Source organism: Malus sylvestris, chromosome 5, assembly GCF_916048215.2.
Source record: "Malus sylvestris chromosome 5, drMalSylv7.2, whole genome shotgun sequence".
NCBI lineage: Eukaryota > Viridiplantae > Streptophyta > Magnoliopsida > Rosales > Rosaceae > Malus > Malus sylvestris.
The window spans coordinates 43,055,452-43,066,255 of record NC_062264.1 but is presented as its reverse complement, the minus strand read 5'-3'; the positions used below and the strand labels follow the sequence as shown (position 1 = coordinate 43,066,255).

Here is a 10,804-nt window from a genome sequence, read left to right as displayed (position 1 = left end):
GTAAAAAAATTAATAACTTATAAAATAAAATTTCCTACCAATTTTATTAAAACACGTGGTATACCACTTATTTTATCGTCACAATTAAAAGTTTCTCATGATCGTGACAATAACGACCGATGAGCATTATTCATACATGATAATGATGCATTAAGGAGGTTTTTACCGTTTTGACAGGGAGGGTGGTCGACAAAAAATGAAAAAAGAATGAAAAAACCAAATTAATCGCATCACGATGAGTGAAAGATTTTGTCTTTGGCATGTCGTTTTCAATTTCCTTTCTTAAACAAGCTACGAATCCATTTCAAAATTGTCGAGAATAAAAATATTGAGCAAGCAAATACATAAATAGACCAACGATTGACAACTCAAGAAAATTGAAACAAAATATAAGGTGAAAGAAAAAAAAAACAAATTGGAAATAAAGAGAGGCTTAGATTAGAATGACGAAACGTATTAAGATTTAACAAAATTGGTCAGAGCCGTATACTACATGTATTGCATTTAAGTTTCAATTTTCTTTTGGCCTATTTTTAGTTGTGATACCTAGAACTCCTTTTTAATCTTACTTTGTTCCATATAACTTAAAAATCACCACTTTACTCTTTGAAAGTTAAAACACACAATCGTTTCATTTTGACTTGTTGACTCTTTCTTCTCTCTGAAATTTATAGGTTGCCTCCTAAAACATATGTGAGACCTAATACCTAATAACACTATACCACATGTGCAATAAAGTTGATTATAAATATCCGTTATGCGTTAACATTCAACAAGCAGATAATATTTAAGTTTAAAATAAATTGAAGAGATGAAAAAAATATAAAAAAGAAATGACTAGCTTGGTGCATCCAAATTAAACCCACATAAGAGATTAACAGATCTAAAGGCAATATAGAGCGAATTTTGAGTTTTATAGAAACGACTTTCAAGTTTCATAGGGCAAAATGAGATCATAATCGAGTTTCAAGAAGCAAAATGAAGCGAACTTTGACTTTCAATGAGTAAAGTGATGATTTTTTACTTACAAGGAACAAATTAAGATTAAATTAGAGTTCTAGAAAACTTGGCCAAATTTTTTTTCTTCATAATTTAGATCAATTGAGGGTAATATTTTTTATAAGTTCTAAAACGATGAAAACAGAAAATTACATAGCGAAATAAAATACTTATATAACATAAATACATTACTAATATAATTTCACGTGCAAAAATACAATATCGTACATAATAACATTTACATATCAGATTGTATCATCGACACAAAACAACAAAACATTACCTTAACGATGCACTCGTATGCTATGAAAGTTGTTCGAAAAGGGAAGGGCACTGAGAGTCCAACCGTGGTGTGCATCACGCGGGGGCAGAGAGTTGCAGAGCGGCGCGTGGCCGTGCCGTTCCAATTAATACCACCACAACAATCCCCGGACGGTGACATTTTATTATTTTTTCTTTCTTTTACCCGATTATTCTGTGGTCCCCATCTCCATGGCTCCGTCCAAGACTCGGTCAGACAATACTGAATGATGGAGGAAAAAGGATAAGGTCACGTACCTTTATACTTTTTACACACATCTCTCAATTTCAGTACTTAGATCAAATAAATTAAAGAAATTAAAGCATAAAAATAAACAAAATATTTGAAAAAATAATAATAATAAGAGCATGCATAACACTCTAAAATAAAGCTACATACTTTTGAGAATTACCGACGTAGATTGAATTAGGTAATGAATTCACTGTTACGTGACCTTTTTTGGTTCAATAATTTATTATTATATACAATCTTTTATGAGCATGATAATATATTATTGAATCTAAACGTTAAGTGACAGTAAATTTGTTTTCATGTGAGTTACTTCTCCGCAAGTGGGGTTCTCTTCCCACTAATCACACTAACTTCTCAATATAATTTTATGATCAAAACCGCTCATTCTATAAAAGGAAAACTAAAGAACATGGCTTCAAATCTTTACATTTTGATAAAAAATAATCCATAAACTTTATTTAATAATAAAGACAAAAAAACTAATAAAAATTCTCAATTGATCTACACACTGGATCACCAGGTCTGATCAATACCAAGTCAATGAGTCAATGCAAAAGGGAGAAAGGAAATTATGCTTTATGTGTTTTCACGTCGTCTTCAAGGAAATTTCGGTGTGAAAAGGAATGCACATATGAGTGGGTACAATAAAAGAGAATTTAAGAAAATAAATTATGCTTTATGTGCTTTCACATCTTCCCGTTGAGGCAAATGTGTGGGTACCAGAAAAGAAACAAAGAAGTCTTGTTCTTTGATTTAATATATTTATGTGAAAAGAAGTTTCATAAACAGTGTCATAAGTTTTATAAACAGTGTACCTTGAATCAGCGTGTCAGATTTTTTGTCATTTTTATTAAAATTATATCATTTTCATTAAAATTTAAGTCTTTTTAATTAAATAAAGTTATAGCATAATTTTTTATTAAAATAAACTTAGTCCAAACCCTTTTCATCAAAGTTCCCTTCTATAAATCCTTAATTATTCACAAAACATTCAATGTTCATGTGTTTGTTAACGAAGCATTATTAAACGATGAAACGTTTCTCGACACGAGTAAATTTTTCACGCGACGAACATTGAACAATGACAAAAAAAAAATGTGTTCACCGATGCAAAACATTGGGACGTAGATTCAAGTGAGTGGTTAGCGCCCTATTAACTTACTAAACAATTATTGTATAAGCTAAGTTAATTTTTTATTCTGTTGGACGGCAGAAGACCTAAAATTAAGCATGCTCATGTATCCAATAAGAAGCCAGGATGTTTCTCTATCCAAAGGAACACCGTCCACCCACATCTGTAATTAAATAATTATATCTAATAAGCGCAAAACAAGAGTAAAACTACGTACGATTGACTTTTCCCCCTCGGCCCCAGCCCTTGCAACACTTCAGTGAGATGGGTGGAAAGGAGAAGAAACCAAAATGGGCCCCAGAAAAATTATACCTATCATTCTAATGAATATGAAGGGATCAGATCATTGGGGCACATTGGTTTTTTTAAAATGGCTAGCCGAAGGCCAAAGGGAGAGAAATTTTTGCGAGTGAATGACCAGACCACGTGGCTGTTAGACCGCACACACACAAAATACGTAGAGTATTTTGGTCCTACCATGAGTACCATCCCATGTTTCTTCCCAAATATTGACAAAGCAAAGCTTCTAGTAGGAGAGCTCTAACTTTTCATGTGCTCCAAAGGTTTTCGGAAAATTGCATCTTCAATCCTGATGCTACAAAAGGCTCTCACTTGTGTAGGGTGTTTAGGTTCTCATAAACCGTGTATACGCTCGAACTAGTTGTTCATAATCACAATTCTCAAAACCAGCCGCGAAAGACAAATTTATAACATCGATCGATGGATTGACTTGATGGATAGGGTTGGTAATTAAGACATTTAGTTGGAAACAAAAAATAAAAACTCACCTGAAAGTGTAATACAGAATTCAGAACTCTTGATATTGTCTGTAATGATTATAACTGTAGCATCCACCTCTTATTATTTGTATAAGTGTTGAACTTTGCTAGGGATTTTCTCCATCACTTGAACCAAGACGAGCGTCCAAGTTGAATTCCTCAGCTACATCCTCCACTATCCTCCATCTGTTATTGAAACAGGCACATTTAGTTCAATTGAAACCGTAAATAGAGACAAAAGTAAAAGACAGCAAGTACCTTTCGAGCACAAACTTTCCTTCCTTGTATTTTTGGTTTTTTTCGTGTGCAATTACCTAATAAAATTCACCGTCAGTATTGCATAAGATTGTTTTGTGTTCAAAATAAAGGTGTTCAGTCCACAAATAGCACTTTAATAACATTGATCAACTGCTATACGTAAACTTTGCCACAAATAATCTCACTAATTCAAAAGTAGAGGGTCCACGTCTAAATGTAAATGATTGCACAGACGTAGAGTGCATTTCGAGTACTTGATTCAAAAAAATATAGGTTACCTAAACGTGACTCTCTAGTCCTGCTCCTACCTACTCGTGCTAACAACAAATTGGAAAACATTCAAGCAGAGACATGAAAAAGGCATACATATTTCCAGCCAAGAATCTGTCCGCAGCAGCAACAAAAAATATCTTCCACAGTATGCAAACCAGAGTACATTAGCCTATCTTCCTCAGGACCGAGCGTTATGTTCACCCTGGATAATTTTCATAGGTCAGATGAGAAGAATGAGGATGCAGGGAAAGCCAATCCACATTTACCCATGGCATTTGAAGATAATATAACATTGTTATTTTTATGAGAACAAATACGACAGCATCAAATTTATATTATTGTGACCAAAAGGTTGAGAATGCCTGTGTCCTCCTCCAACTACTGCTTAACGTATGAGGAATTTTAACGATCAGCAAACCTACAATATAGAGAGGAGACTGATTCCTATGAAAAATTGACAATATGGCTAGTCAAGAATTAATTAGTTCACTATAAGGATATTTGTTCATTGTCTGGCAATATGTCAGCCAGAAAACGACATGACAAATACGAAAGGCAACTAAAAGCAAAGGCTATAATAGCAAAGAACTTACACATTGCTGAACAGATATGCCCTTCCTTGATGGCTGTTGAAAGACTAATCAAAAAAAGCAACAACGAAAATAAACATCTCAAAATAATGAGAATAAGCTCCATGACATATAACAGAATAAAAATTGAACACGGTTCTATATATTCTTCGAAAAGGAAAACATTACTAAGATCCATGTCTAATGTATCACACTTGTCACTCTTCACAACAACAAAACTTAATAGCTTGGCCGCAGTCTAGTTGCGAAATGTTTAGTTTCTCCACGAATCTATGTGTGTATACATTCCAGTCGTTACCATGGCACTAAGTGGTTTTCTCCTCCCAATTGACCCGGAGTTTTTAAGCTTTTACAATCTGTAATATGCCGAGAAAGTGTTTATTAATTCGGTAGGTGCGTGTGATGTCATACACTGGGGCCAACACCATTGACAGCGCTCAAAGGCGAAAGCAACACTCTTAGATCTTGACTCTGCAGCTGTTCCTGTTCCTTTGATTGGTTCTGTGCAGTTTATCGGTTCTTCGGTTTTTTTCCTTTTACATGTGTCCATTCTCGCTTCACAAAGCTTCTTCACCAAGAAATACCACATATCCTCTAACGAACGCCCTAATCCCAATTCCCAATCCAGAAAAAAAAATGCCTACATATAATCTAGTCCATGCAGGACCTGAAAACCCCAATTCACTTATGCAGGACCTCAAAACCCCAATTCACTTATGCAGGACCCGAAACCCCAACTTCTAAAACCCTTTTCCTAAAATCAATACAAACCCATTTCAAATTCCCTCAAAAGGAAACAAATTCTCAACCTTTTTCTCCATTCTATCACAAACTAATCCTATTTTACTGGTAATCATGCTTATATCATTCCAAAAAACCTCATCATGTATAAAAAGATGCAAACTTTAGGGGAAAGAAATAGGGAGAGAGAGTACCCGAGAGAGGACATCATCGGCAAATGCAAGAGCGCTGTCACAGAATCTGCATCTGTAAGTTCTGCCGTCCAATTCAATCAGAAAAATTCTCCCCATTTGAAATTTTGACCTAATTCCAACATAAACCCTAACCTTATCAATCTAACAGTCTCTGTCCTCAACCCCAATTTTTCGCTACCAATAATTCTACCATTTCAGCCCCCAATTTTGAACTCGCTCTCTTTTTTTACTCACACAAATCAAAATCCCAATTCCAATTTCGCAAACTGGGTGTGCTCTGTTGCTGCGCCACTTTGACTCCTCTCCCACCGCCACCGGAAAGTCCCGGTGCATCCAATCTTTTTCTTTCGCATCCTGCTGTTTCAGTCACGTGGTGGCGCGTTCGTTTGTCGGTACACATGCAATCAGGCGACGTGTCGTTCTTTGGTCCACCTCTTCTCAAAAATAGTTTTTTTTTCCTAATTAAAATCAAATTGTAACAAATAATAAAGCAAATCCTATCGTTTGGTAACAATCATCTCACAAATAAGATGGGCGACCAAGGAGAAAAAAGATCTCTTCGTATGTTTTCCACCGAAGAAATCAAATCAAATGATTCAAATTTTTGAAATTTAATCAAACGGTTAAAAATTATTATAAATTTTAAAAGTTTTCAATAACTTCTATGTTTTTTGTTGTTTGATCAAATTTCAAGAATCCAAATCACTTAATTTGGTCGCTTTAGAGGAAGAGATCCGAAGAGATGATCTGTTTTCGACTTAGAAAAGAAATGATCTTTTTTTGTCCCATGCACCAATTTGTAACAAAACACGACATCTCATTTTGTCTTTCTAGGATTTAGTTGTTCACATTCGCATAAATGATTATTTGTGCGTCAGTATATATCATAATTAACGATGAAAGTGGAAAAACAAAAAGGAAAACTAATGAGAAATATTTGAAAACTTTGAGTTTTAACGATAAGGACAAAATAAATAATATCATAATTAGTTGTTCACATTCGCATAAATGATTACTTGTGCGTCAGTATATATCATAATTAACGAGGAAAGTGGAAAAACAAAAAGGAAAACTAATAAGAAATGTTTGAAAACTTTGAGTTTTAACGATAAGGACAAAATAAATAGTATCATAATTAACTTTTTAGTATAAAAATATGATTTTTCATTAAAGTAAACAGTATCGAAAACTTTTCGTTAAAATTCCCCAAAACAAAATTAGAAACATTAGGATAGACGATGAATTCAATCTGGTTTTGTCTTTTTATTTTTAATTACACAATCAGCAAAAAAAAAAATATATATATATATATATAAATCAAGTACCAAATGCCCTTTTTTGATCGGATGGTGAATACAAGTGTCAAAAATAATTGATTAGAAATTCAAAAAATAAAAATAAAAACTTTCAACTAATTATTTTGAGACGCATAATATACTGAGTTGTGTTTGTTGTACGCTAAAACATGTGATCTCGCACACACACCTAACCAAAGTTAATTTGGTAATACATTATTATTTATTATATAGTTTGTGGTCAAATCATGTCTCACACCGGATTTAAATATTTTTTATTTTTTTTCAATGACAAGAATTAGTCCATGCGATTGTAACGGCTAAGTGTCACGACACCATTGATCCATTTACCTTAAACATCTTCTAATGATTTTTATTATAATTTTATAGTATAATAACTGTATAATTCCAAATAATGATCAAATATCATAGATATAGCCTACGGGTGGTGTTATTCATATATTTTTTTTAATTTTTGAACTTCAGATTGAATAAGTAGAAAAAAAAATCAAATGACAAAAATTAATAAAAAAGTGTGTAAAAATAAAAAAAAATGTGTGTGAATAACACGACGCTAACCTATTCCTTCCGATGTGGGTTCCATCATCCATGGTAGTATTATTACAGCTATTGCTCAACAATTGGATACCAGATAGAATGATAGGGATTTGATTACAACCTCCTAACAACATTCAATATGATGGTGTTTTTCTTTCTTTTGTAAATAATTTTGTGCAATTTGTAACTAGTCAAGAATCGTCATATATCATTGAGATATCAGTATTTTTTTTTCACGAAATGCGGTTGGCTATCAAATTCTTAAAATATTAATATTATATAATAGAAAGAGGAGCACAACTCATTATAATTTAAACCGAGTGACATAAAGCACGTATAATCGTTGATTTTTATATGTGGGCTAACCTAACTCTGATACCATTATAAAAGTTCATATAATTTGAAATAATTGGGACAAATGTCCCAACTCCTTGTAAGTTTGCTGATGATGAACATTTTCTTGACATCAAAGTACGTGATGTTGCACATACGCTCAAATTTGAAAAGAAATTTAACAAGTGGATATGATACGCGTTCATATAGTTGATTGATGTACCTAAAGGGACTTTGAGCAGACACATTAGTTGGTAAACAAAACAAAATAAATGCTTGACAACGAAATCTCAACCCTAAACTCCCACAAACAGTTATCCAAATCAATAACCATTCAACAAAGCTAAAGCCAAATACGAATGACATTGACAATGTCAATAACGCGTCGTGGGATGCGGCAGCCTTCAATTCGAAATCCAGCTAATCAGCTAAGGTCAAAAGACTCACATAGACATTTTAGCCATCCCATGACCATAAGTCTGGTTTCCACACTAGCAGCGAGTTTCGAACTCAAGACCTCTAGTTTTTAATTTGAAGGAAATCTCGCAATCCGTCATTGACTACTAGGTCACAAGCTCGTGGTTAACGTAAATAATTGATAACTTTGGTGGGAAATGGAGAAAAGGGGATTGCAATTTCACAAGTTGGGCCCCAATACGCATATGTAAGGATTATGGGGATCTTCCAATCATATCCGTTTATTGTACATCGTGCGGTTAGTTTTCATCATATACTGTTTATATTAAATTTTAAATAAAAAAATTTATAATGATTTCTGACCGTACGATGTACAATGAATAAATGTGATTTGAGAATTCTGAGATCCTCATAAAATAGATCCAACGAGGATCCTCACTCATGTAAGAGTGCGAGAGAGTCTTTTTTATTCTCCAAACTCCAAAGCGCACGTACGAACACAACTCTTTATTCCTTGTCACAACCACAAGTGTATTAAGGGACGATACTACATCGGCTTTTTTACCCAACGAATTTTGACCGTCTGATGAACATTAATCATCGGCTGACTGGTTGCAGACTATAATATTGGCCAAATATTAAAACTCCCGAGTTGCCCGACTGGGTCAATTTCCGGGTTAATTTCCCGAGCATCTTTCAGCCAATGGGTTGTTGAATGGCTAAAAAAGCTTATTAGATCTGGTACGAAAAGAAAGAATATAAGAGAGAAAAGGGAATTCACCGCCAGTGAAGTAAAAATCCAGCGACTAATTAAATAAATATACCTTCATCTCGTCGTTGATATAATTTAAGTAAAATAATAATATTATGTAACTGTGTTTCTGTTGCATCGAAAACTTTTGTTTCAGTAAATTCATATTGAGAAGTAATAAGAAAAGGGAGTGAGGGGGAGGTGTCACCTCAGGAGGCAACAAGGAAAAAGCCATAAGCAGCCGCCCGCACCTATATTTTATTCTTTCTTTATTTTTTGTTAAATGTATATTCTATTCATTTATCTAATTGCCTGACGGTCGTTTTTATTATTATTTCTTTTTTTTCTGGCTTTCTTTTCAACACGGACGCGAAACGTGGCCCGTCGCGAGACGTCCCAGTCTCTCTCCTTCTGTTGGCCGGACGAGACCGCGGGGCCCACACGCGGCAACAGCTTTCAACTAAAACATGCCGCCCCGCTTAACTGTCTGTCACTTCCCGACACGTCACCACTCTGCGCCGTACTCCATTACTTTCTCTTATTATATTTTTTATATAATATTATCTTAATTCTCGTTGCTTCTCCGTTGCTACCTTAAATTATCGTAAATTTTAATCCATTGAATTAAATATAAATTGCGGTATCAACGTATTGATTGATTTAAATACACGCATGCTCTAACATTGAATTGCACGTATCTCTAAATCTATGCATTGAACCAAAGATATTTACATTATGTTGGTTCACGATCAGATACATAAAGTTTAACATTGAATTGCACATATCTCTAAATCTATGCATTGAATTGAACCAGAGATATTACATTATGTCAGTTCAAGATCTGATACATAAAATTTAATAATATAATTATTTAAAATTTAAAAAAAAAATTCAACTAATTATATGACAACAGTTAATTTACCGGACCGTCTTTTCAACATGAAAAATCTCTCAGAGTTGATTGCATCATCTATTATTCGGCTCGAAAGCTGACGTCGTTCACTCGACAGGAGCATGTTTTCCGGAATTTCGAATCGAAGTTGAAGTGTTGTCCAAATATTATTTTTCAGCCATTATCTTATCAAAATATTCTTCAGCAAAAGGACGGTGGGCTCCACTAAAAGCGGCAGCCGCGCTTTCCCACTTTCGCTCGCAGCGCCCGCCACCACGTGGGCCCCGACTCTGTCCGCTTCTTTCCTCCCACCTGTTTCTCGTTGCTAAGCAAAACCATTTAATTAATTTCCCCAAAAGATAAATATAAAACAATAAATAGGTACTTAAGATCGGACGGCCGTATATCACGTGCCATCCAAACACGAATCTCGAGAGCTACCCAGTCAACGTGGAACTAACTTTCGGTCTGAAACACCCTCCGAAACCGGCTTGCTACCCTTACGCGCCCTCTAACCACTGCTCCCACGCGCCTATAATATTTTTTTTTTGCCCTTTAATCCCAACATTTCTCTAAAAATCAGAAGGTGGGGGACAAAAGCGGAATTATACAAAGCACTCGGTTTTCACTCGTTCGAGTCAAGTAATGGCCGCCGACGCTTGGGGCAAAAGACGTAGCCACGCGGCATCGAGTTAGGACACCAATTATGATGGGCAACGCTATCGTTAACCACAGGAATCATCAAATTTCGTGCTATTTTATATTAATAGCCGGCTGAAATTAAATTACAAAAAAAAAAAAAAAAAAAAAAACCTTCACAAATCTTGAAAATATACCCTGATAAAATTAACGAAACTTCCTATTGCGCAATGGCTTGTAGCGTTTGATGATCGTTAAATCCCGTCGTTATTAAATAGAATACGAAACTGATTATAAATGTGATAAAGAGCGTTAGATCGTCCGGTCAGAATATCATATTCGTAGAGCAAAGGAAACAATTACGGTAATGATTAAACTAAAATATAATAGATTATGGAAA

General features: G+C 34.5%; 1 protein-coding gene across 3 annotated transcripts; it reads right to left on the bottom strand.

Moving 5' to 3' along the window:
• Positions 1-1,169: 1,169 nt before the first annotated feature.
• LOC126622302 (protein yippee-like At5g53940) lies at positions 1,170-5,946 on the bottom strand. Of its 3 annotated transcripts, none has more exons than XR_007623391.1 (6): positions 5,520-5,946; positions 4,588-4,631; positions 4,088-4,196; positions 3,722-3,777; positions 3,473-3,649; positions 1,170-1,564 (listed from the first exon to the last, which is right to left on the bottom strand). XR_007623391.1 is itself a non-coding variant. In XM_050290993.1 (5 exons), exons 1-5 carry the CDS (start codon positions 5,613-5,615, stop codon positions 3,571-3,573), a joined length of 384 nt encoding a protein of 127 aa, XP_050146950.1. In that variant the 5' UTR covers positions 5,616-5,945; the 3' UTR covers positions 3,389-3,570. The 3 variants fall into 3 exon arrangements, 1 of the variants encoding a protein (XP_050146950.1); XR_007623390.1 differs by having other exon boundaries at positions 1,170-1,522; positions 5,520-5,945; XM_050290993.1 differs by lacking the exon at positions 1,170-1,564 and having other exon boundaries at positions 3,389-3,649; positions 5,520-5,945.
• Positions 5,947-10,804: the final 4,858 nt, after the last annotated feature.